Genomic DNA, 27916 nt, shown 5'->3' on the forward strand with positions numbered 1-27916 from the left:
TCCACCTATAGATCCTTAGATCCATGAACTTCTTTGTTTTCCTCGTCTAAGCTGGAATCTGGATCTAAACTGTAAGGCTGGATAGCTACGATATTGCTGCCATTTTTGTTGCTCTGGTAATGTTAGGTTGGGGGTGTGGGGGTCTGTAAGCCAGTGGGAGAAAGTGTAAACGGATAAATAACGGGAAATAGGGGTGGACTTACCCCGCGCACACAGTCCTGCCCACAACTCCGAGGCAAATTTCTAATGAACTACTGGCGCTCTGCTGACATTATGTCCTAGAAAACAATGGAGGTATTTTGGTTTTGGCCAAAAAGGGCATGATCATAATTAAAAGACCACTGGGAAGGCTTTGACAATAAATAAATAAATGATCAGTTATATTTTTAAGGGGTAAGCCAAAGTGTGCTGAATACAACATAATCCCAAACTTACACCTAAACCAATAAAAACATTTTAAAACAGCAACATGTTCCAGGTCATAGCATCAAATCCAGACAGAGTTGTGAGATGCGGTTGTTGAATTGTGCCTAGGAGAGAATTCTAGTCCCTAAAAAGCCGTCTTTCCTTTCTCTGTGCTGACATTAGGGACAGAAGACGAGTAAACGTCCGGGGAGCGGAGAGCCTCAGGTCAGTTCGGCCTCCGCTGAGGAGTCCACCAAATCTCCTCCGATGTGTGAGCCAAGGAGCTGCCAATGCATCCAACCTCGTGAGTACAGTGTCCGTGCACCACAGATGGTAATGAAATGCAAAGAGGTGTGAACCTGGGCGGGGGCAGTATTCCAGCACAGAAAGAAATGTAGCAGCGACAAGTCTCTTTGGAAAGACGAACGAAATAGAAACTCACCTTTAGGCACTGCTCTTTTACTAAAGAATCACCAAAAGGCATCAGTTAATATGCGCAGGTATGTTTGAAAGCATTAAGAACGTGTGCGTTTATACGTTTAGACTTTTACACTTGCACCACTTGTACCTTGGACTCCTTGTTTCCCTCCCTGCACGGTGATGGCGATGATAAGACCCCGGCGTTGAATTGTTGTCTGCTTTGCTTTGAAAACCAAGAACTGGTGAACTGGGTGCTGCTGTTTAGAGCTACTTTATGGCCCAATAAAACCCACTTGGCTGTATAAACAGTCAGTGACATGTAAGGTCCTGTCCAAAAGCTTTTTTCTTTTTTCAGAGCGCATTAGATGTGTTTGCAGATCTTATCTGCAAGTGACGCAACAGATGGGCTTTCAACTGTAGATAAGGAGGCCGATCGTCGACTTTAACTCTGGAAATGTCCGAGTATTTCAGAAAGAGAGCATTCTAGCTTCCAACAACAGAAATGTTCCCGATGCCAGGTCGAATTAGAGTCTAACAGGGATCCAGTGCAACCTTACTTGACTCTGATACGCTGTGCAGTATCACACTCTGCACATGTCGGAGCACGTTCTTGCTGGTGGAGGTCAGTCCGGAGCCAGCTGCAGCTTTTTTCCCCGGGCTCTTTCTGCTCCGCTCATCACGCAGGGAGCTAATCAATACTGATGCGCGGCAGGCGTCCATGTCCCCAAAAACCCCGTTCATGCATGTCATCAACATGTCGTCTGTATGAACAATCCCTACTGCACAGAAAACCTGAGAGAGCGGGATGCTGACTCCTGCAGTGAAAACCAGAGTAACAGAAAGGAAATGGAGGGAAATCTCTTTTTGACGGTGTCGATGTGACGTGATGGGAGCTGATGGAAAAAATTGACGTGTTGCTGTGAGAAGACCTTATCTGAACTAATCAGTAAAAAGAGACGTTAATTATGTGCAGATGAAAAAAACCTGCTCGCATCAATTGCCAATATTGAAGAGAAATTGCTACTTAGGGGGTGAAGCTTCCATATTCATACTTTTTTAGTTTTACTCATTAAAAATGTTTGATACCTAAATCTCTCAAGTGATCACTACAGATTAGCATTTATTCTGTAGTTTTCTTTAGTTTTTTCTCTCTTAAAAAAGGTTTACCAAAAGGATTGCCTTCTCCAAAATGACATCAAAGACATTTAACCCTTCAACACCAGAGCTCCTGCTGGCGAGAGCTAATGGACGCTCTTTGAACTACCACAACTGACCGTTGAATTCACAAACCACCATGTCAATCAGCGTGTTAGAATTCTTTAGCATTACTGCATGTTTTTGTCAGTGGTTTTGAGGTTTTATAGTAAGCATATCATTCTCTGATTCAAAGTCAGCGTTATGGCATTAGTCGTTTTTGTTTGTCGTTCAGTTGTAGACTTCCTGTTTCACTGTTGATGTCGTTCGTGATGTTTTATCTAAACTCACCATCGGTAGAATCAAATTCCCCATGAATATCGCCAAAATGTGCTGCTGAATCAAATCAAACTTTATTTATGAAATAGCGCTTCTCATGCATTTGCGCAGCTCGAAGCGCTTTAACATTAAAAACAGAAAACACACAATATTTGGGTAAAAGCCCAACCCACCCTTCACTTATCCCACTCCCCTCCGTTAAAACACATGACCCATGGCCCCCATGTACAAAGAATAATGACAATGTAACTTTAAATAAATAAATAAGCTAACAAACACACAAAGTATGGCTTGGCTCAGCTGTGAGGAAACGGTATTTGGGAATCCTTTCAGACCAGGAGCCAGCTCTGCCACGGAAGCATCGCCACAGCGCCCACCCAGACTGGGACAACACTGGGGTCCACTTCACAGCCATGAAGCTGCAAAGTTAGACCCCAGCTGCCCCAGGAGGGGCAAGAACTGCAGCAACAACCGCCGACCAAGCCGGCAAGCCCTGGAGGAAAAGATCCCCACAAGAAACACTGGGGCTAAAATCATGATGAGATACTAATATCATAATGTCATTTAAATAAGAAGGCCCAAGACCATAAAAACATTTATAAACAATTAAAATAATTTTAAAATCAATCCTGAAACACACAGGGAGCCAAACGTGATTTTAAAAGATTTCAAAAGAAGAGTCTTTCCACTTTGTAAAATTTGAGATCGATTTTATTTGATGGATGAAAGAACAACTGAAATTCTCCTGTTTGCCAACAACACTTGACACGTCCACTGGTAAAGCACTGACATTCTTGCGCTTGTTACAGGAAATGAGCAAAATGAAAAACACACACAAAAACAAAAAGCACAGCACTGAAGGTTCTGGAGGAGGAAGTCACCTCAAACATAGCCGACATTCAGGGTGAAGAGGGAGAGCCGCTGAGGTCTGTGTCATAATCACATCTGCCGTCAGACGATCCTCTCATCCGCTCTTCAGTCAGGCCCACTCTGTGAAAAATGTGCTGATGTGGAGTTTTAGTAAAAACACAGCACCGTTTGGGAATGCCATGTAATCAATAAATCTGTTTCAACACAAATACATCAGCGCCTAAGTTCAACGGGTAAACTTGAATGTTTATACTTTAGGGAGCTTTGAGAAATGAGGAAAAGATTTTTAAGGCAGTACGATTATTTTTTTATCATCATTGAGACTTGTGATGAACTGCAGAAAGTGCCGTGTTTACCTATTAAAATTTTGAGTTTTTTTTCTCACATAATAACTTTAGTACGATGTCGCTCTTGGCTCAGACACTCTTGTTTAAAGACCCACTGCAATGAAAATGATGATGATTTTAACGGGACATTTTCAGGATGATGGAGGACACATATGATGAAAAGTAAGCTAAAAATTACATTTCAGAGTATTTTTTTATTGAAAGCGTTGGGAATCAGGAACGGATGAAGAAATCCCTTTAGAGAAACATTGTAGCAGTGATGCAGCTGCTACAATCGGCAAGCCACAGGCTCCCCGCTCCGCTCCATGCTGATGCATCCACTTGTAGACGACTACACTGCTGCAAGGTTCCAAAATCCCTCACCATTTTTGTTGCACCGCTAATGTCATGTTGGGGGTGTGAGGGGACAGTAAGCTAGCAGGAGAGAGTTTAAACAAAGGGATGATGGGAAGTGTGGGTGGGTTTACACCATGCCAAGCGTCCTGCCCACAACTCGGAGGCGAATTTCTAACAAAATCCTGCCGCTCTGCAGAAACGATGTCCTAGAAAATGACACGGGTTCTTTAGATTTTGGCTAAAAGCGGCATTATCAAAATTAAAAGAGCACTGGGAACGATTTGGAAATGGATCAAAAGATGATCGGAGAGGGGCTGTAAGCAGCAGGATGGCTGAAGACGTTACAGAAACTTTGTAGCCTAGCAGTTCCACAGTTTTCAGGTTACAGGTCAAACAGGAACGAGATCGCATTTCAGGAACGGTGACATTTTAGCATTCTTCATCATTTTCTGGAGTTTTTTTGATTTGATTTTAATATATTATTGACCATCATAATTGTGAAGCACTTGCATCTCTCTTTAGGTTACCAAACACTTTCTACAGTGTATTTAGCAGTTTTAACCATTATTAGGATAACTTGTCTTTGAATTTTCAGACAATTTTTGTAGTGCTCAATTGAATTCTTTGGATTTTTTCTTTTTTTTATGTAGAATTTTGGGCTATTTTCAATTTCATTGGACTACTTTGAGATTATAAGTTTCTATACATATTTAGGACTTTTCCTGCTGTATTTTTCTGATGAAGTATTTTTCTTTGGATCGCTACAGCATTTCAATGATCCTTTTTAGTATACTTCTTTTATTAAAGCCATTTTAATTTGTGTGTTAAGTGTTGTCCATTGTAATTGCTGCCTTCATCAGAGGTTTCTCAGATTTATTTTAGCATTTGTTTAGTGTCATTTTCATACTTTTCCCGATTATACTTGAGGTTTTTTATGTTTATTATTTCAAGTGTAAACTAAGATTGAGTGGAAGGATTTTTAAACTGCTTTCATAGCAGCATCATGCTGAAACAGGTTGACTTGCCTTTAAAAAGCATAAACTCTGAACATCAATTGAAAATGAACGATTCGTGATGATCAGTAGGATTTTTGAAAATCTTAATTAGGCCTGCCCAATATATCGCAAATTTATGGTCATTGCAATATCAAGCTGTGCAATATGCATATCACAAAAGACGGCGGAAATTGCAAGAAATGGTTCCCTTAAATGTGCTGAAACAAACTTTTGGCAGCTTGAAGTATTGAATGAATCAAATAAATCCGTTTATGCATTTGACCTATCAGAGGGAGCCTTTTTATGTTAGATGTTCGCCTTTGTAGACGAGGGTCATCAGGAGTATCAGTTTTTATGTTGACTCTTATTTAAATTAAACTGTTGCAATGAAATGGAAATAATCTTTTTAGTTAGTTTTTATTTTTTAGTTAGTTTCCTATTTGTTAATGTATCGCAAGTTATATCGTCATCGCAATATTGATCACTGATATCGCAAATCGCGAGTTGTACTCATATCGTGCAGCCCTAACATTTAATAGTTTCATTGTGTCATGAACTAAATGCAAAAAGTTGTTTATTTCTGATTAAGAGTAGTAGAATGATTTACTAATGAATGTGGACGAATGCATATTTATGACCAGTTATCCTATGACTGATATATCTTTGTGTAGATATGAGATTAATAATGTTTGTCTTGTTTTTGTATTATGTTTGCTTAAAATAAACCATTTCCAATGATGACACTTTCCGATAAAAACCGAAAAATTGAAATGCTCCAACATATGAAGTTGTTGGTTAAATGCTTACAGCAGTCCAAATAATGAACCTAATCAAACGTTCATTAAGGAGCAGTGTGAGACCCAGAACTGTTGAGCTATGTGAACTTTAGCTACTTTAAAACCGTATTTATTGCAATGTTTTTATTTATTACTGACTAAATGGCATTTCAAATTTCAAGAAGCACAATCAAAGGTTATTATCTGAAAATCTCAAAAGCTGTTTCTCCTGAAACTAAACCAACCCAAACATTAGAGAAATATTGTTAAAGGGGGATTTCTCGTGCAATTTTTAAAGCTCAATAAATTAGTATGTGATCGAAACGTTAATGCTCAAAAAAGGAATAAAAATATAATTTTGCTTTGCTAAACCATTGGTGCCTTATGTTTTTATAAACTGTTTTTTTTACAGGGGACCTTAACTTCCAGCGTCTGGTCATGAAACCCAGAAGGAACTTTGGTCCTAATTTGAACAAAGACTTTAGTTAAAACGTGGGAAAAGAGAGGATAAATCTGGGCTTGTCTTCCGTTTGTTCAGTTGGTGTCCAACACTGCTGTTCAACCATCTTCTCAGACCTGAGCACATTTCCTTACAAAACAGTCACTGAAAGACAAAGTGAAGCAGTGGCACTCCGAAAGAAACCAACGGTTTGCTCATATCCCAAAATCAGAAAAGGCATCCAGTCGTGGTTCCTCTTGTACATTCTGTCTGGTGTTGGTGCGTCTCGGTGTGAGACGAACCTCCTGCACATGTCAACACACAAAGTCACTTTTGCTCATTCACACTCGGAGTTCATACATCTTTTATAAAATAAATCTTATATTTCCAAGTTTACAATAAAACGATGCACTCGTCAGACAAAAAGGTAATGGGAAGGTCCATATATACACAGACGGTATACTTATTTTGGCAGACAAGAACAAGGAAAAGTCCAGGTTTGTAAACAGCTCTTGACTCTTGCTTTCTTCTGCGATTTATTTTTTGTTTTTGCTGCTTTCTTACATTCGTAGCTCCAGAAAATTGTGCTTTACAGAACTTCTTACAACAACCCAAGGCTTTAGTTTCCTTCTGAGTGGACAAGTCAAAACAGTCGGTCAAAGGCTCAAACAGTCTGGAAGCTGGTAGTTGGTCGGCTCTGCCGGTGGAGCAGCAGGACCCATGGAGAGAGAGTCTTGGAGGTTCTGCGTGAAAATCCTTCACGCGTCTGGTCTTCTTTCCAATCTCGGAGCTCAGAAACCAAAGTTTTCCAAACTTGTCCGGGCGTGTGGCTGTTGTGACATTTCACTGATGAGCATGAAGTTTGAGGGGGAGAAGTTCACGTTCTGCGCTGCGCAGCAGTGATGGAATGTGGGAAAATACTGGAAGTGTGATGAGAGCTGGGTGAAGACGAGGGGCTTTGACAGCCCAGAAGGCGGAGGGAAGGTCAGACTGCAGGTCAGGAGCTGGGCTCTAGCTGTCCTCGTCTGTCAGCTCCTCCTCCGCCGTGGCCTTTTCTGGGATGACCTCCAGACTGCGTCTGCTTCTGGACTCTGAGGAACCGGACGAACCGCCCACTGACCCTCCTTTACTCAGATTAGAGGTGAGGGCAGCATAGTGGATCTGCTTGAGGTTCTCCTGGACTTCAATCCTGGCATGCTTCAGTAAATCTGCCTGACCCTGAAGAAAGAGTGGGAGAACCCTCAGTTGTGCAGACTAGCGCATGCAGAGGTCACTGTTGATGTCTTGAAGCTGAGTCATAGCAACTTCCTCCTTCACAGATGAAGCCACTTGGATGAGCGTCCAGTTACTATGACTCAGCTTCAAGACAACACCATCTGGATGAATGAGAACCTTCACGGACACAAACATTACATGTTTCATTATCAGAAAGTAAAAGATCAACTTTAGATTCACATGCTGAGACTCTCCCTTCATTTTAAAAGACCTCAGAGGAACTTTAGATATAAGACTTGTGAACAGTATAATCTTGTATTTTTGTATCTTCCTGTAAAAGACTTTATTTGACATAATCTCAATGTAAAAACTGTTTTTTTTACAACTTTATTATACTAATTAAATGATTCTGAAGTTGGTTCATTTTTGATTCTACAGTGGGTTCTTTGACCTTCATCCTGTGCTAGGAAGGGGTTCCCAAAACTTGGTGCCTAGTTTGTACCAGTACGACATTCATGGTACTATCTGTACCATTTAAAAAAAAAAAAAACAGATTTCATGGCTTCATTTCAGTACATCTTTTGAAATGTCAATCACTTCCATTTTATTTAGTTTTGCTGTACAATCCAGGCCAATCATTTTACCTTTACAATGATTATGGGTGGGCTCATGTAGGAACAGGTGGGCGGAGCTTCCATCAAAACATCTAAGGCAAAATGAGTGAAAGTTTGTCTGTACGTCACAGCAAAAGAATCGAATATAGCGACCTGATGGATCAGAGTGACGTGTACAATGCTTTGGAAAAAGACAGTTGTCGTGACGATGAAATATGTGTTTAATTCAGCGTCAGTAAAATGCAGAATGTCAGGAAATGGGCACTTGAATGTGTGTAAGAAGCTCTAAGTTCTAAAAATATAATCCTTGTCCCCTAACCTGTACACCAGGGGTGGGCAAACTACGGCCCACAGGCTCTATCCGGCCCGCCTCCATGTTTGGTCCGGCCCACTAAACAATATCAGAGACCCATGGTTGTGTTTTTTTTTACTGGCAATACGATCAAGACGTGACATTTTCTTCCCCCCCTGTGCAGTCTGTGCTCCAACCGGAAACCCTCTAAATTCTCTGTCAAACAGAACAGAAGACAGTCTTTCCTTTCTACGTCGCAGTTCATCTTTCCTGGTTTCATTCTTTTAGAGCGATTATGCTGCTTTTTTTAAACGGAGCACCCTGTTCTGTGTCCTGATTGGCTGGAGACCTTGTCAATCAATCTCCTCCGTGTCTCCTGTACAGAAACGTGGAGCTCTTCAGATCAGAAATCTGTGATCGATCAGATCTTTCTTTTCATTCTAAGATCCTGGACCTAATTTCTATGAAGGGTTGAGAATTTAAACCAAAGAAAAGGGTGAAAATGTTCACGTCTGTCTGAGAAAAGTGTAGAAAGTGAACAGTGAGGAGTTTTACGGCCATAAACGTCTGTAATCAGACTCCGTGGATTTCACCGATCACGGTTATTTTAGAAAGTAACTCCTGTAATAAACGAGGGAACTCTGTACTGGTGAAAAGGTAACGCAGTTATGTACGTAGCTGAAGCAGAAGACATGGAAATGTGCTTTATTTCATAATTACTGGATGAGAAACAGGACACAGCGCAGCTGCGCAAACTGTGAGACGTGACGAGCTGCAGCCCTCAAAGTCTTTATTAGGATTACGACAGGAGAGGATCCACTATTTGTTTTTTTTGTGTTTTTTTTTTTTAATGTTTCAGTATATTTTTCCTGAATTTTTGTCTTTGAAAATCATGTTGTTATTTAGTCATTGTTTTATTTCATAAATAATGTTATTTATTTTGTTAAAGGGATCATGAATGAATGAAACTTTATTCATAGCACTTTACAACTCCTTGAAGGTACCAAAGGGCTTCACAATAAAAAAGAGATCTAAAATGGGAACAAAAGTTTTTAACTAAAAATTCTAGAATATTTTGTCTTAGAATAAAATTTTCATTTCAAATGTTTTCATCTACATTCCACGTTATTTCATTCTCACTCCACGCATCTGCTCCTGGTCCGGCCCTCCTATCGAGTTTTAGAACCCAATGTGGCCGGCGAGTTAAAATAATTGCTCGCCCCTGCTGTACACGGTCCCTTTGGGTCACCGTACAACAGTTATGCAGACGACTCTCTGCTTTATGAAGCTCTGGGTCCACGTCTCCCACAGGCTGAACTCTTGGAACCGTGTCCTGTTTACTCTTTCAAAAAGAATTTTCTAAGAATTAACTTTAAAGGTAATAAATCACATATTGGTGTGGAACCCAAAACCCTGTCTGCTAGCTGTTAGAACCGAGTCAGAACCAAGCTGCTTTCAGCTGCTCATGGATCGAATCAGCTTCTCAGATCTTCTCCAACTGTTTCTGTGTTTGAGGTCAACTTTAAAACTTTTTTGTGTTTCTTCTGGTGTCATTTTGATGTCCTCCGTAAAACTCTACCTCTGAGTATGAAAGATGTTTCTTTAAAAAAAAGGCATTTTTGCCTGTCAGGTTCTACTCCTCTTCTGGAAAAATGTCAAGAACTTAGGAACTGATGTAGTTTGCCTTCTTTGCCCGTGAGTTAGGGGAGTCAGACCCAACCTGACTGAACTCTGGGGTGAGTACCTCTGCCATAGCAGGCGCCTTTGTTTTTTAGAAGGACAGTGTAAGGTTCTGGAATTCTTTGAAAAGAAGCAGAACAAGTTAAGGTGGCTAGCTTGTTTAGCTTCTCGCTACAGTGATGTGATCGGATAAGAAGCATGAGATGGCAGATTGGATGTTTCTCACAGAACCTGTGTGGATGAAAGACTGAAAACCCGTCAGAGTCCTCATACTCAGGAGGATGAGGACTTTGCTGCTAAAAATGATCAAAGACCCACAAATGGAACATTTTCTCATATCTGCTTCCCCCTCATACAGAGTGAAGCATCCCTCATGTCTTACTGATAGCATTTTTATCAGGCTGAACTTCATGCAAGAGAGCCTTTGTTTGCACAAGCCTGAGTGACAAATCTACAAAGTTACACATCAGTTTCCTTCTGGAAATGTGGCAAGGAGAGCAGCAGAAGGAAGGCCTCGGAGGCTGCTTTGTTAGGCAACTGCTCACCTTTAGGATGGTGATGTTCCACGTGAAGCTCTCCTCCGCCTTGTGCAGCTTTCGACCCTTCAAGCCCTCCTTCACGGCCAGGTCGTGCAGGTTTTCGTGAAACTCCATGGCTGTGGGAGAGGAGCAACAGTGAGGGTCAGTGCTGAGCAGAGGAGCAGCTGCTCGGTGGCAGGAGCGTGTGATCTGTGACCCTGGCGGGCATCAGAGCCATCCTGGCATCTCTGATCCTTTTTTTTTTTTTTCTAAGCACAGAAATAGCTTTTCCGTTAACCGGGAATGATTCCAGACATCTGCACTCATTCTGCATTTTCCTCTCAAGGTGAAACTTATCGCGTTGAAGTGTTGACAGGATGTGACGGGACAAGACGACACAGAAAAGGGGCAAATTGTTGACCAACAAAATTGTGGCTGACAGCACGAATGAGGAACGAGGGGTAGAGCTGAAGGAAGCGCTGAGGCAGGATGAGGAGGAGAGATCCAGAGGAGCCGAGGAGCGACGGGGAGTGGGCAGGCAGACGTGAGGCTCTTTCACCCTGCATTAGCGTCACGGCAGAAACCGAGGCGCTTCCTCGCCTCCTCGCCTCTCCTTTGCCGTCTTTGTGGCTGATGCTGTTTACTGTTGAGAGCTCAGGCTGAGCACAAATCCCAGAGCGGAAACCCTCAGATCGCTCACCCACAGCAGGTCTGGGCCGCTGCCAGAGCTGTTGCTATGGAAACCTGCGCACCGCACAAGCAAGCACACCAGAGGGGGAGACCCCTTCAGGTGAAATCGCAGTACTGGTGGCGTACGGCTGAAGGCAAACGGCTGGCCCACTCTCGGCACCACACCGCTGGTCCGGATTCCTACGCGCAATTTATCTCCGCCTCCTGATGCAACGGCAGCGGCGGCGCACGTTTCAGAGAGACCCAGAGCTGCGGCCGTGCACACTAAGCACGACTGCTGAGGAAGGTGCGCCGCTTCCTCTTTCTTTCTCACACTCATTTAACTGGCACTGCAGGTTGCCTAGCAACACTGCATGGAGTCTGACAGGCAAGAAAGGGGGAAGTTCTCTGTCTCAGCAAGCTGCCTTTTGAAGAAACGCTGCATGATAACAATCTGAAACGGCCAGAGTACAAGGGTCAAATAAGGCCTGGACTCACAGTACAGTTTCCTAATACTGAACAGTGGAACTAGCATGAAAAGAATCTGCGATGGACTGATAATCTGCATCTATTGTTCTCCTGCTGAATCATTCTGGAGAGAAGAGTCATCATTTTGTTCTGTCAGCTCAGTTGTTCTGTTTCATTCAACCATCAGAAACACAAGGAAACAGATTTGATGGTTAATATTTACTGTCAGCGGCACTCTGGGAATGGTTTACGCACATGACTAAAAATAATCAGATATTTAGATCCAGTTTCTGTGTTTTCTATGAGATCCTGTTTGTTTTCTGAATTTATACTTCAAAATGTGTTGCTGCTATATTAGTAGTATCTTTATCCATCCTGTAACTAAGTTCTTAGTTACAAACTTGACCTGGAGTACTGAACTTGATAAAATTTGCATGGCCTAGTGCAGTGCTTCTCAATGATTTTTTGCCATGCCCCCCTAGGAAAAAGAAAATGTTCCCCCCCCCCCCCCCAACCCCGTCCCCACACACACACTTTCGCCGCGGTGACAGTATATTAGTTAAGTATTCTTTAAAAAAAGTGTCTTTATACCTAAAATTGTATTTTTAACATTAAAAAAAGAAAAACAGCAATAGAAATCCACTTTCAACAAATATTAGCTTTATTTAGCCACACAGAAACCCTGTTATAGTCTAAAACAGAAAAACAGCTTAAAGTGCCTGAAATACAAAAATCTGTCCGTCCTTAAACTAGAAACATTTTGACCAACTGAACCATTTGATGTTGAGAAAAATAATTCAATCAATAAATAACATTAAATATAAATTGATCTGAAACATTAACACAGCAGCACCAATATATTTAACGTTTTTAGTCTGAAGAAATAGGTAAAAAATAGGGCTGCACGATATGAGGAAAACTCGCGATATGCGATATTGGTGATTAATATTGCGATAACGATATAATTCGCGGTATATACACAAACAGCAAAACAACCAAAAACATCATTTCCATTTCACTGCAACAGTTTAAAAATTATACTCCAAATGACCCTCGTCGACGTAGGAGGCAAACATCAAACATGAAAGGGCTCATCTGATTGATCAACAATGTAAACGGGTCCTTCCGATTGCTCTCCTCCCTTTTATACCTCACACCTGCAATTCATGTTATATGAAGAAACATATGCATTTAACATTGGTTAAATGCATAAAGGGATTTATTTCATTTGTTCAATATTTCAAGCTGCCATGAGATTGTTTTAGCACATTTAAGGTAACCATTTATTGCGATTTTAGCCGTCTTTTGCGGTATGCATATTGCATGGCTTGATGTCGCGATAACGATAAATTTGCGGTATATTGTGCAGGCCTAGTAAAAAACATTGTGCTGATTTTTTTTTTATAAATGATGAATTGTTTATATATGATGTCATAAAGTGCAGCAACTAAACGACAGAAAAGACAAACAATACATTTTTGGAAAATAAAGACACGTCATCATAAAGAATGACATTATTAGAATGAGCTGAGTCATCTAAAGGCACCGATGATCCTGGTGTTGCGCAATCCGGGCAGCGGGTGCAGCACGCCGCCTGCGCTGTTTCACACACGCATCCACGTGTGTGACAGGAGAGGGGAGCGCGCAGCTGCAGGGACGGCAGTTCACAGTTTCAGGCGGTCACAAACACTGATAGAACAGATAATAGGAAACCAATAATGGCGCAGAATTTTTTCCAGGCACTGAGCCGCTTTCACCACTGCCCCCCGTTAAATTTGCGTAGAGAAAAAATGTTCATCTTAACACAGGGGTCGGCAACCCATGGCCCCGGAGCCACATGTGGCTCTTTCATCCTTCTGTTGTGGCTCCCTGTGACTTTGGAAAATAATGAGTATTTCATAATAATTACATTTTATTTTAGTTTGTTCATTTTTCATGGCATTTCAAAGGCGCTGCTGGCTCCGCACGAATCGCGAGCCACGTAAAAAAACAGCTTCGTAATGAGCTCGTATTTATCGGGCAAGACCTGCAGAGCTGATAGCAGGGAGAGGCACGCGGGGCGGCTTCAATAAACACTCCGATCTTCTGCCGGGAACTTGACGTGCCGCGGGGCAGAGGCCAACTCGCTGATGACTGAGAGTTTGCGCCAGTGTTGCGAGATAGAGTCACAGTTTTCCAGCCGAAAAGTCATCTGAAAACCGCCAGACCCAGCCAAAAACCGCCCAGCACAGCTTTTGTTGATGTTCTTTTTCGTACTGGACTGATAAAATAAAAGATTTTTCTAAATAAAAGATAGTTCTGACTAATAATAAAATGTGTACAATATTGAATATTTCTTCAGCGAGCCGCCTTCTTCCATTCATTTTCTTAACCCGCTCTATCCCCGCTATAATCTGCGTCCGGCTCTTTCATCCTTGTGCTGCGCTGGAGCGACCCGACTACCGTATTTTGTGCTCTCTGTGTAGAACACACTGAGGAGCACGGGGGAAACAAATCCCAGCTACAGAGGATGTGAACAGGTGAACAGGTAGAGAGGAAAAGCAGGTAGAGAGGCGGAGGAGGGGCTTTGGCTTCAAACTCTGTCAGAGAGATGCAAACACGCGCAGATTGAGACGCAGCTTTCCCTGCAGGAGTTGAAGCAGAGACTTTCTCTGGGATGATTTTATGAACTCAAACATGGAAACATGATTACCAAGTAGAACTCTTCAAAATAATAAACCTGATCTCTCCACATTCTCAGTGTCTTCCATGCATTGATAAACACATCGCTCCATGCAGCGATCAGACCAGAACCAGTAGCTCCGCCCACACGCGGCCGCGGTATCATCCTTTAAAGAACATAATGTGCATTTGCAGCGACGTATGCTTCTACATGTCAATCAAGTCCCGTACTTCTCAGTGAGGACTTTGGTGGATTTTAAAGAAGTACCGGTACTTCTTTTTTTTTTTTCTGGCCCGCGATCTACACTCATGTCATTGAAGATCGACCGGTCGATCGCGATCGACGTAATGAGCACCTTTGAATAATATATACATGCATAATATATATAATGATGTAAAAACGGGTTGTGGCTCCGAGTGCTTTCTTTTTTATTAGGGGCGGTCCCAAATGGCTCTTTGAGTAAAAAAGGTTGCCGACCCCTGTCTTAACAGGTCGTAGTGAACACTTATACAAAAACGTAACGGTGAAGTAGGTGAGACGCATCACAGGTCTGTCACAGGAACAGGCAGACGGCTGGATCCAAATGCAGCAGGTTTATTAACTCAGCTAAACGTCCACAAAGCTAAATCAAGGTCAGGCTGGCAGGAGTTGATAACGGGCATAAGATCAGAAGAGAGACGGGGTGATTAAAATCCAAGCGAGGGTCGGCGCAGGCGGCAGGCAAACCGAGTCAGGGTCAGGAAACAGAAGATCAGCTCCAGATATAACAATGTGAAAGGAAGGCAGAATGGCACAAACTATTATTTGCACTGAGTGAGGCTCAGTACAGTTCTTAAGTCTGCTGTGGTTGATGTGTGAATGAGAGTCAGGTGTGCAGCATCCAGGAAGTCTGGTTAAAACTCTGGAGTCATTTCCCGCTGGAGACCAGAGGGAGAGACAGAGTCCTGACTTTTGGGGAGTCGCACTGATTTTTCATTTTTTTAACCCTCCAAATCCTGTGGACTGCGCAAGAAGCCCATTAGTTCTGTTCACGTGATGCGTGCACGCTCCTTTCTGCAGCCTGACTGTTAGAAATGAAGAAATCAGAGTGTGGTGCACACCTTACTAATGTCTAGTGTGCCGTAAGGGCATCCAGTGGGCTGGTACAGCCCGTTACTGCATACTGGCATAAGATTCGGAGGCTGGAAGGACATCAGCTGTTTGGCAGCTCTTTGCTGCATTAACACACATTCAAAAGCAGCTGCGGGCTGATGCTGCTAAAGCTGTGAACCAGGCAGCACTTGAACTCATCATTTTTGTGTCTGCATGGTTTTTTAGTGTCTTATCATCTCTGTTTAATGTGATTTACGCCCCTCTATCCTCTCACGTTAATCGTGAGTTCTCTGCTTCCATGCTTCCATGGTACGTTTGATTTGTTTTCCAGGCACACAATTCATTTACAGGCAAAAAGGCACAATACTGTGCGAGTTGGAGTTTGGTTAGTTCGCAACGGGACAAGAAAAAACAATGAACAATTCATCCAGCTGTGATTATTTTTTGGTGAACTATTAATGGTTCAAACTTTCCAACCATGTTTAGGATCGAGCGACATGCTGCGAGTCCTGAGGGAATAAAAACTCCAGATGATGCTTTGAGATATTTTTGGGAGCTCCCCGGTGAGTTGGGCAGTTTGAAATTAGTTTCAGAGACATAAAACCCCTCAGGCTGTGACTGAACTCTGGATTTTTTTTTTGCCGAGAAAGACTTCTTGGAGTCCAAAATAACCTGAAAGAATCCCCGAGTTGTGAAGGAAACTGGTCAAAATGTAAAATGGTCCAGAAAGGAGCTCCGGCTGTGTTCTGCTTCTTCTCAGCTGTGACTCGTGTAAATAGGAGAGGACAGGAGGGCTACAGAGAGCTGCTTTCACTTAAGTGGCTTCTTTCTTTTCTTTTTTTGAATCTCCAGGCTGAAAAGTTTTTTTTAACCCAGCAGGGAGTACGATCAGGAATGCCTTCATTAAAGCTAAGTAATGAGTGAATTTGCTTAAAATAGTTAATTTTCCTGCAGGAAGCTCGGCTCACTTCGGTCTGTAAATGAGGTTGGATACCAGTTAGTCTTTCACAGGGAGACCGAGGGTTTTGACTTTAACAGTGCTTTCTGCTGTTACCGATAAGTGATCGGATCAAATATGAGACGCATTTCCTTTCTTGCAGGGAGGTTTAAAGTGTCTTGTAGGGCTGTAACGAGTATCCGAATACTCAGACGTTTTGCAATCTGTTGGGAAAAAACAAGTACGAATATTTGATACCTGAGATTGCTAATTCACAATCTTTCTAAATATAGTAGAGTTTAGAAAAAATGCATGGAAGACAATGTAATTATTGCTCTAAAAGACAGAATAATGTTGGATTTTAAGTATAAAAACTAAAACTGAATGTCCCTGGAAGTAAAGAAGATTTCAAAGTAATGATAAAAGTTCTCGGTTTCAATGTAAAAGTATCAATTTTTTTTTGTTCATAAAAACAAGACTGAAGTTCAGTTTACTGAAGTAATTTCTATAAAACGATTTTGTTTTAAGCTTAGTCGACTATTTGAATGAAAATATGAGTTTGAAATTAAGACTATTTTAAAAATCTCATCAACGATGTGACATCATGTGAATCTGCTAGCATTGTAGAGAAGTCGTACCTGAACGTGTCTATAAGATAATTATGTAATGTATTCTGAGTTTTTCTGGTTATTCTCCTAAAGACGAAAAAAACATGTTTTCTGTTGGAAACTCTGTTGTCAGTTTGGATGAAAGGACTGTGAGTCTGTTCTAGCTGTTCCATTTCTATTGAGGTGTTGCTGCATCTTTACTGGAACTGTAGAAAAACTTTGAGGATGGAAAAACTGTGGAGAACTTTTTCAGGATTTGTTGTTAAATGATCCAAAACAAAAGTGATGTTTATGTTTTGTTTCCTACTTTGTTTGAAGTGATAAATATAATTTCTTTTGTTCTAAATCTTTGTGTTTTCATCAGTTTTCTGATTCGGACTCTGAACTCCTGGTCTAAATAAAGGTATAACTTATGGGGATTAAATACATATCAGGGGTGTAAGGATACATGTAGGTGAACCGAAGCGTTTCAGTACGGCGGCTTCGGTTCGGTTCACTTCTGGTACGTTTTTTCTTTTATTCCCCATTGTAACAATCCAGCTGCTTTGTCACTCGTAGCGGGGAAACGAGAGTCGAGCTGCTAATAAACTAGCTGCCTTGACTGTCCTTGCCTCATACTCCACACGCCCTCCAACGGTCTCAGAGAGAGAGTAGTCAGAGAAATAGATTACTCCATCTCATTTCCAGCATTTTAACTCATTTATTATGAACACACACAGACAGCGTAACAACATGAACATCACTTCTCTTCATAGCTCTCTCAGTGATGGTTAAGGATTCAACACACAAGATTTCACACTTCCCATGAGTCTTACTGGCTATGGGCGGGGCTAACCACCAGGTCGCCACTGTATTAACTTTGCGCCGAGGCGGATGTAACGTTAGCCGTGAGTTTCCTCCGAGACGCCATTAGGTGACGGACAGTAGGCGTGTCAACATATGGCTAATGCAGACGCCAGGCCAGTGATGAGGGGGACCCCCCCCCCGGGGGACCCCCCCCCCCCCCAATCTCCTTACGCTCTCCTGAGTGGGGGGAACACTTTGGCTTTGTTGTTAGCATCCATGACGGGAAAAGACAATTGGATGAGTGGAATGCTGTGTGTTGACACTGTTACACAAAGACAGCGTAACACAGTAACACATCTAATCAGTTAATGAACTTAAAAAAGCATCACCGACTTGAACAATCAGGTCTACAAGAAAAATTAGCTAAGTTTTTCATCTGATATCAATGCCTTACCATTCCCAAGTGACCATCCACAGCCCTAGCACTGGGTGAGGTCTCAGTGAAAGCCTAACTAGAATCTTTGCTCTTCATTTGGTGTTCCTGCCATCTGCAGGACCTCTGTGAGCTAAGTCGTCTAAAGTTGCACTTGGCCTTTAACATCTTCTGTGCTGATTGCGTTAGTCTGCTGCAGGTTGAGCCTCGCAGAGGTCCTGCATGCTAAGTAGTGAGTGTTGGTGAGGGAGGCCGTATTTCCATTAACACGCCCGACTGTGAGCTTTCAGAGTGTTGCCGTTCAATTTTCTGCTCTTTATTTATGGTAGTGAAGGTGCCATAAACATTTTTATTACTTTAAGAGTGCTTTATAGTTACATCCTGACCCACTTTTTGCAGAACCGCAGTGTTTGCACACGAGCGTGACTCTGCATTGGAGTTCATGGACTTGTACACGGATGACTATATACGTTTAAAACAGCAAATAAAAGTTTGAGTTAATGGCATTTCAGTTGGAAAAGTTAAGAGGATCACCTTAAAGTTCAGCTGAAACCAAATGCTCCACTAATTTCTCCATTGAAGCTGTTCAGTTTTTCACTCTTGTTTTTTTTTATACGTTTTAAACGTTAAAGTAAAAGGTATGTTCTATAGGTTGGATGATAATATTATAAATAAAACACCAAAAAAGACCCCCAGATTAACTGATCAGTTTACTGGAGAAAATTGTATATGTGTCAAATCTTTTGGTCCAGTCTTTCAGTCTGTTAATCATAAACTGCTTTTCTAAAAAAAAGACAGTCATATAATATTGATGGCAAAATGCTTCAATGGTTTAGTTCCCATCTATCAGACAGGGAGCAGAGAGTTGTAATCCACAGGAAAAGCTCCAAATAAGTAAAGGTCACATCTGGAGTACCCCAAGGTGCTCTTCTTGCACCTCTACTATTCTTAATGTTCATCAGTGACCTACCAGAGGTTGTGAATTCATCCAAATGTGTCATGTAAGCAGATGATGTCAAGTTATACCAAACTCTCACCTCTTCATTGGACTGTACAGTGACCTCAACGACTTCTACAGCTGGCTTTAAAACTTGACCCACAAAGATGCACAAAAGGTTTCCCATCTGCCAAACCTACTACATCAACACCTCCCCTCTGCAGCAAGTGGACAAAGTGCATGACTTGGGAGTCTCTCTAATGCAAGTGTCCCATGTGATCTACATTTGGGGACTCTGTGCTGCCAGCAGCCTCTGGATGATGGTTTCTGGAAACGCTGACACCTGATATCTCACCTGCTTTTTGAGCTTGCTGAATCCTCTCGTACACGCCGTCTGAGCCCTCCAGCAGTGCCTTGCTCGTCTGAATCACCTGAAACCAGCAAAAGATCAGGGTTACAGTGTGCAAACATAATTGTGCTTTTCCCTGGCCTGGCGTCATCCCATCGTGTTTGATGAATCACAGTTTGGCAAACTAAAATTAAAGGGGTGTGACCTGAAGCAAAAAAGACGACTATGCAGGATCTGCTCCTGTTATTCAAGCAGCGACTGGGCTCTGTTTTTAGCAGAAAAACATCGATAGAAAACTCTCCATCTGGCCTAAAACAACCGCTAACAATCAAGGTCGTATAAAGAAAACATAAACGCGTCTGTCACTTCATTAGCATGGAATCTGCGACGGTGCAGCTGGGAAACCTGCTAAGTTTAGCTCCACGGCTCCAACTGAGGGCACAGACTCTGCTGACCTGCCGATAATTCAAACTCTCGTGATGAACCATTTACATATTAAACAGCTGCCACCCACAAATACCAGCCAGTTTGCCCGGGAAGGAGAGCAAAATGTTATTTTAGGAGGGTAATGATCCGTATGTGGACTGGTCCTGATGCTGGTAAATAAACGTATAGTTAGCGGGTGCTCCAACATACCATCTGCTGGGTTTCTCCGCTCGCTTTAGTCTGGGCATAATTACTTTATCAGTTTATATATTTATTGTTGGGTTTTACGAAAGTAGATTAACCTTCAGCTCTGGTGTTAACATAACTTCCACTACTGTAACTCTTCAATCATTAACCTCATTCTAGCGGAGCCTTTCATAAATCCGATACACGAAGCCGCTTTTCTCCGCATCAGAATCTGCCGACTCAGGTTGATCGTGTAAAGAGTTGGGTTACATCAAAGAGTGGGTGTTATTTAGGTGTCGTTGGCGACATCTCTAGATAAGAAAATTCATCAAGCTACTGAATGAATTTTGTTTTAAAACAATCTCTTCCACTTCAGGAAAAAAACAGCTTTTTTTGTGTTTGTTATTCCGTTTTTCCAAGATCCTTCAGACATTTTTATGGACTTTGCAAACCAGACTGTCGCTGCATTTTTTATTTTTACTCTTCTTCTTTTATTTTTTTTCTCTCACAGCCTTTTTGGGTGTCAGTGTTGCCCCTCCCACACATTCAAAAACCCACCACACACCAAGTACCCAGTGAAAATGACTTTTTGGTGTAGTGAACGACCCAGCCCAAAATTGATAACATCACAGCGGGAGAAATGGGGCCAAGACCTCTACAAAAGTTCAAAATGAACTAACGAAACCAAAACACACGGGTCGGGATATCAAAGCAAGTTTTAAAATGATTATGGGATGGCCACAGCACCTACGGTGGGGCAGTCTCGTTTTGGCAAAGTATGAAATGTGGGGATTTTCCAATTGGTTGCTGCTGCATAAAAAACCTGAAGTGGTAACAATTTCTTTTAAAACTGACATCTAATGTTTGAAAACGCTCTTATAAATTTTAGTGGATAAAAAAAACTAGGAAGCAGGTCAATTCCAATTTTGAGCTAAAATCTTCATAAATTTGATACATAAGTTTTATATTTTTTAAATCATAAACTTGTTGTGAAACAGAAACATATGGGATCATTACCCTCCTATTCTCTTGTTACAGACAGCCAGAACTAATCTTCTCAACAGACTTGGCTCTGACTTAATCTGCGGTGAACAAAAACAGGAATCAGACCACCAGCTGGCATCTCATCAAGTTCCTCCACCCTTTTTTCTTTCAGTCTCGGTACATTAATGGGCAACGACTGAGACCCAGATTCTATTTTTGTCAGTGAGAAGGAGAACGCCTGTCTGCTCTGCGGTGGATTTTAACACCGTCCTCAACTTTCTAAATGTCTCCCATCAGTTTCTACACTATATCTTCCTATCATCTCCATCTCTTCACTAAAAGATGATACCAGCAGTTTATGCCTCTGAATACCTCTAAATACCGGTTGGCCTCTCTTTCTCCTTCACCATGAACCTTTCATCAAAGCCAATTAGCTGCTCCGCCACTGTTGAGTGTGCAAGGACCAGAGAGGTCATCCATCTTTCATCACTTAAAATCTTCATCCGTGGATCAAAAAAATTAATTCTCAAGGCGTCCACCTGGAGCTTATTATTTTTGACTGAGTCAATGATGCTTAACTGTGTAGATCCAGCCCAGAACATTACTTCCTGTTTTTGACCGGACTGCTAAAACCTCTCAACCAAGTCAAAGTCAGAGGCACAAGATGGAAAACATGTGGTAAAACGAAACCTTTGAATAAAATTAATTAAAACGGCACAAACCTTTTTGACTGAAAACCTAAAGCAAGGATGGTATGAGACAGACTCTACTTTGCTATGACTGCTGTGAGAGCACATTTGAATAGGTCTGCTGTATCCTGAATCCTGAACTGAATCCTAAACTGACATGCGCCATTTGATATGAAACCCTTTCAAAAGTTGTTTCTCCATCAAAAAAGGAATACACATATTAACGTCAGCCAATGGCATGTGATTATTACAATCGTTCAGTTTGACCAAGGCAGTTCTACTTTAACCAAAGAATATAAGGTATAATATAATATAAGATATAAGGTGAAATCTGCAAAGTAGTCGTCCATATTTTTTACAATAATTCTAGATGTTTTAAGGCTGTAAAACTCCTCACTACACATTTCTTACACGTTCCTTAAACAGCATTTTCACACTTTTCTTTCTCATTTAAAGTCTCAAAGTTCAAAAAGTCATAAAAAAATAAGTCCAGTTTTATCTGATCGCAATTAAAGATTTATGTTTATGTTGCAATATTTGGTTGTAGAGTTAGATAAGTTAATTCTTCTCTAAGAGTTCTGGTAAATCGCCTGTCCATCCTGGGGGAGGATCCCTCCCTCATGTGGGCACCCAACGTTTCTTCGTTTTTTCCGGAATCTGGTTTTTTAGGAGTTTTTTCTTACCGCGAAGGGGGGTCTAAGGGCAGGGATGCCAGTATAGCTTAGTCAGTTTGTTAGTTCATTTTAGTATTTTCCTATTGAACTCTTTGTATTCATGATCCTTTTGAGTTCATGTTTTACTTCAAAGCCCATCGAGACGACTGTTGTTGTGATTTTGGGCTATACAAATAAAATTGAACTGAAGTGAATTTCAAACTTGGAGGGCTAAATGTAGGAGTAGGTAGAATCTGTAGGGCAAGGGAATGAATTCTTAATCAGCCTAAACATACTCTTGAATGCAAAAGTATTGTACTCTTTGTTTATTTGTTTTTAATATTCCTGTTGAGGGTCTTTTTAAATGCTGCTCGTGATGAGTCAGAGAAAGTGCTAACAATACCTGTCAGTTGAATGTTGCATAACCTGTGAGCAATGATTTAATTACTTTAACCGAGTTCCAGCTTCATTAACTAACCATCTGTGCGTGTCCCCGCTTAAAGTCAGGGTATTGATCTGAGGTCGCTCCCATGATGTTCTTTAATGGTAGGAAAGATCATACAAGGAGAAATAGTTATGATGACTCTGATCAATGCTAAAAATAGACAAAACTGCCGTCATTTGTTGGCAGACTTTTTTCCCGTGACTCACCATTTCATAGGTAGTAACTACTTTTTTAAGGACCTCTGACAGCAGGCTTTGGGGCTCCAGGTTAGGGTACTGGTCTTTGAGGTTGAACACCAGAAGTGGGGTGTTGTCCGGTCCGGTTAGTCGAGGGGAAAGAGCCAGGATGCACTGCTTGAGGTTGGCCACTGCTGAAAGGCCGCACAGCTCTTTAAAGGACACAATGGCATTCTGCATAGAAGAGAATGATTTTAAAAACAAAAACACGACATCAAAACCTGAGATTTCAATGAAAGGAACTTTCCAGACACTTAAATCCATCAGCGAGTTACATAAATATAAAACACCCTAAAGCGCATGTCTCGCTCTCACAAAGGAAGTTAAGTAATCATCTATGAGAACTTTTATTTTGGCCCTTCGTAAGAGATCCCTTCTCTCGAGCCAGCGTCAAATGGAAAGGAAGCAAACATCCTAAGCTTCCTGTGAAAGGCCAAAATTAAACCCTCCATAAACATCTGGAGAGCCAAGATGTGTCAGAGTCCCAAGGCCAGTGGCTTCTGTCATAATAAGTGCATTATAAACAGAGAAACAAAAATAAGATGTAATACAATGCCTGAAGAAACGCAACATGAGACCAACCACACAGTGCACTGCCTTCCCACACAACACCGCTTTTCACACTGAAGACTTCAAACAACACATAAATATCAGCGTCAGTTTTTTTGAGAAAAATAGTTTCATTTACCTATTGCCAAATTTACATATTTAAAACTTCACTTATTTAAGAGTGTCTTGAACATTTATTGAAGTAAAATGGAAATTGGTTAAATATAGTTTTAACAAAGCGGCAAAAAGAGATATAGGATTTTCTGTCAAGATATTGCAGGTAAAGTTTAATAGTATTGTTTTGGGTTGTAATGTCGTTTTTTTTTTAACAATTTGGATTATATCATAAATTGTGGTTGACAATACAGTTATTTGTCCAGTTCCCTTCTCTGCTTCTGTGCCGGTCCCAAGCCCGGTTGCTTTGAGAAGGTTCCGTCAGGAAGGGCATCCGGCGTAAAACATTGCCAAGTTTACCATGCGACTTGTTCGCTGTGGCGACCCCTGATGGGAAGAAGCCGAAAGGGAAACAATACAGTTATTTGTCCATATCGGTTAATTTTGAACGATCGGATTCCCTGACCTAAAATGGATCCAGGACATATTTAGCCAAAAGTTCCAGCAGTGTGACTCGGAGAGAAATACCTGCTACTGAACAGTGAAGTTTTCCAGATTCCTTCCACTTCTTGCAAAATAATCAAGTGTGAATTAAATAAATATGTGTCCAAACAAACAAACAAGTAAACAAGAATTAATGTTAAATCCATTCACATTTTAGTTTCCTAAAGTTCAGCCCTTTGTTGTTTTTCCACTTGAAAATAATCTAAAAGGATAATTAGAACATTACAGCACACTGGATGATCACGTCTTTGCTAAATTCAAAGTGCTTCCACACATTGGACTGGAATGATGGACTGATCCGATTTTGCTGCATCACATGTGTGATGGTCGTTTTTACGTTATAGTAAAATAAACTTACCAATCTAAAAGCTGTTTTCCAGTATCAATATTATCCATTTATTTCATTTTGAAACGATTTTATAAATTTACCTCAGACCGATCGATCTGGTTGGATCATAGGAATATAAATCAATCACTCGATGAATCGTTACAGTCCTAGAGTTGTCTTTTTCCAGTGGGTCAAATACATTTGTTTTTTTACCCTGTTTTGATTCTGCAGTTCTGATTTTCTAAGGTGGGATTGGAGATGCTAACTCACATGAAATCTTGGTGTAGTTTACATTGTTAAGAAAATAGAAAATAGAAAGCAACATGTGGTAATATGTGAAGAAAAAGGTGCTGAAACCTGAAGGGAAAATAACCTTTTTCAGAAAGTTGGTTTTCTCTCTTTCTTTCTTAGTGTTAAGATTGTTTTTTTTTTTCAATTATCAGCTTGTCTTAATAATGCTCTTAAAGTGAAAATGATAATTAAAATTCCTTTTAGAAGTTAATTCAATGTAGTTTGCTGTACTTATGCATGAAAGTTACAAAGAATAAGAACATGATACATGATAAAAAGCCAAACAAATAGTCAAGCAGAGGTTTGCTGTTGGTATTTTCTAACAGTAACCCGTCAGAGTCTGAAACCTTCAGTACGTCAAGGTCAAGGCTCTTACCTGCATGTTTTCTCTGAGGTCTGTCGCCTCCCTCAGCGGTAGCAGAGCTGTTTTAAAGACCTCATCCACAACTTTAATTTGTAGCACTCTCATGCTAGCATACTCTCTGCTCTTCTTGCCTTTTCGTACAGAAAGACCTCGCTTATGTGGCTTGCCGCCTCCCCTTCTGTTTGTAATGGCCACATGGACAAACAAAAAGGTGTGTGGTAGAACTTCTCCTGTAAGAGACTGGAGCGGAACGTGGCGGAAACCTGGCTGCAGACACTCGAAAGGGATTGTATACTGGCCAATAAATTCATCTCCGATGTAGTCGTCATCTAGTACCACAAAGCGCACCATTGCAAGCTCAGGAAGGTTTATCTGAAACTCAAAGCTTTCGTCAAAAAGAGGATTATCTCCGTTCTGGTTGACTGTTTTAGTCCTTTGTTCTCCACAGTCAGCAGGAATGCCGTGTATTTCCACGTAAACGTAAGGGTCCACCACGTCTCCTTTGGCACCTGAGCCTTTAGGTTTGGGGAAGTTTTGTCCACTGATTATCTTGATGTGCAACAGCTGTGGGGAAACACCAGGAACTGAATCTTTTGTGTTGGCGCTGAAATATGAGACCTGCTCTCTCATGATGGCTGGACGGAGCACATAGCCACAGTTCCCGTTCTGCCGGAACCAGCCAATGTTTAGATCCATCATCAGGCCGGGAGTTTGATAGTTCATCGCTACTATCTGGCAGCCGCACTTCCAAAAGTCTTGAGGATTCATGTTGCTGGAATCAATCCGCATTAGACTTGGGTAAATCCGTGCGAGGAACTTCTTATTATAATTGACAAAGTCCCCTGGAAAGTCACAAGCGCATCGACTGGCAAACACTTCATTGAAGGAGCAGAGCTCCCAATGCTTCTGACTCTGGAAGGACGAGGGAAAGTCTTGAAACTCCACCGATTTGCACAACGTCACCAGATCAGACAAATCCTTGGACAGCTGGAATTTTTTGGGTGCAATAATCTGCTGCTCTGTCGACTCGATGCTCACTCTCTGAGACATCTCTGCCCCCTCGTCCTCATCTGTCACCTCGCCCTCTGTAGCATTACAGGCTGAGCCCAGCTTTTTACCCTTCAGCAGGATCTTTCCTTTCAGTTCAGAGGGAGACGGAAGGAAACAGTCCTCAGGTTTTGGAGGATCAGTGTAAATCTTATCTCCAAGTATCTTCTTCAGATGCTGAAACATGACTTTCTGCTGCTTTAAGGAGCAATGGTTTTCTAAAGATAGTATCAATGGGTACTCCGAGGCAACAAAGGCATACTTGTTGATTACGTCAATGACGCTGCGAAAAACGATCTGTGAGGTCATTGTGTGTCCGGTATAAATAACCGGTTCGTTATCGGGCCCATCCCACACATCTAGCTCCACGCAGCGGCAGCCCATCTTGAGAGCACGGATGTAGCCCGTCACATCAGATGGACCTCTAAACTGATCCTCTATTAGGTATGTGTTGTGGGACGCATTGATGTAGTAGTGAGACAAAGGCTGGTTCATGTCTTGGCAAACTGATTTATGGTCGGGGTCAAATATATGGCACTCTGGAGACATGAGATAGTTGGAGAAGCCGTCAAGAGAAAGCCAACCCTTTAGGCGGCCCTCTTTAGAGGGTTCATATTTCTGAATGACCTCCAAGCTGGTGTCTTCACTGACTTGTGCCATTCCTTGTTCTGCCTCTAAAAATATCATCAAGTCCTTTGTATCAAGAAATTCTTTGTTACTGGAGAACTGAACAAAGAGAAAGTAAATTTCTGGCCTGGTGCAAAGGTCGTGAAAGACTTCAATGAACTCTTCCTTCCTTACGCTGGAACCAGCTTTGTCCTGCGCTTTCTGAAGCTCCTTGAACTTCAGTTCTATTTTCACATTTTTGATGCCTGGGTTTAGCTTTTTAATGAGTTGCACAGCGGCACATAAAGTTATTTGTTTGCTGTTGTCAATGTCTTCCTCATCAAAGAGGTCACTCAGCCAAGATGAGCGCATGTTGTTCTGACTGCTCTCAATCATATTCAAGGTGTGGTTCCCATACGAGATCAGATACCTCAGCCCCGTCACCCAAATATTGGCCACATCTGCCGTGTTTGCCACCAAGTCCAAAGACTCATAGTTCTCCCCAAAGATGATGGAGAAAGCGCAGTCCTCTGATATCTGATCGTAGGTGCCGTTAGTTCGAAAGGTGTCAGTGTTTTTGCCTGTTCGAACTTCTTTAATGGACTTGATGTCAAGTTTTGCCTTCTCAGACTCCTTCTTGGTGGGCTCCCATCTCAAGGACTGCATGTCGGCGTCAAGGAGAAAGTAGCGGTGATAAATGCGTGAATTGGATCTCACTTTCTTGAGCTCTGTGCCATCGACCATGGCGCTGATGCAGTCGCTGGCCCTGCTAATCTTCTTCTCTGTGGGCATGCTGCTGAAGGACACAGTCTTCTTTCTTTCTTTACGCTGTCGGCCATCCTGCAAAGAAACAGACAATCTTTTGAATACACCACGGTCATAAAAATGACACTTCCATTAATCTTGATAAACTGTCTTTGTATATTCTTGTATTTTTTAATTTTTCTTTTTACGTAAGCACTGTTCCATGACTTTTTATAAATATTCGGTTACATTTAAGGATCTATTTTTGCATTTTTTCATCTTGACATGTGAGGCTTTAGGATGCTCTCACCATCATAGCCTCTGGTGCTGTCATCACAGCGTTCTTTTCTGCACATTTTTCCAAACCCCCCACCACCACATGCCTGTTTTACTTTAACAGCAGGATTGATGACTGAATCTTCAGGCCTT

At 41.6% G+C, this 27916-nt stretch overlaps 2 protein-coding genes across 6 annotated transcripts in view; one reads left to right on the top strand and one right to left on the bottom strand.

Moving 5' to 3' along the window:
• Positions 1–27916, top strand: part of rftn1b (raftlin, lipid raft linker 1b) — a 263821-nt gene that overhangs the window by 55974 nt on the left and 179931 nt on the right. For 4 of the 5 annotated variants that reach the window (XM_023964740.2, XM_023964742.2, XM_078933636.1 and 1 more), the window contains one exon: positions 589–709. In XM_023964740.2, the coding sequence (XP_023820508.1) occupies positions 673–709 (37 nt within the window). In that variant the 5' untranslated portion in view covers positions 589–672. Of the gene's footprint in view, positions 1–588; positions 710–27916 lie in introns of those variants that run through there. The other variant, XM_023964743.2, reaches the window with a different exon arrangement.
• plcl2 (phospholipase C like 2) overlaps positions 2988–27916 on the bottom strand; it is a 52097-nt gene continuing 27168 nt past the window's right edge. The window contains exons 2-6 of the mRNA XM_023964739.2: positions 25103–27583; positions 22911–23114; positions 19328–19403; positions 10408–10517; positions 2988–7279 (exon numbers count right to left, since the gene is read on the bottom strand). Coding sequence (XP_023820507.1) covers positions 7073–7279; positions 10408–10517; positions 19328–19403; positions 22911–23114; positions 25103–27583 — 3078 coding nt within the window. The 3' untranslated portion in view covers positions 2988–7072. The remainder of the gene's footprint in view (positions 7280–10407; positions 10518–19327; positions 19404–22910; positions 23115–25102; positions 27584–27916) is intronic.

This window comes from Oryzias latipes, chromosome 16 (genome assembly GCF_053564925.1).
Source record: "Oryzias latipes strain Hd-rR chromosome 16, Olatipes_Hd-rR_3.1".
NCBI lineage: Eukaryota > Metazoa > Chordata > Actinopteri > Beloniformes > Adrianichthyidae > Oryzias > Oryzias latipes.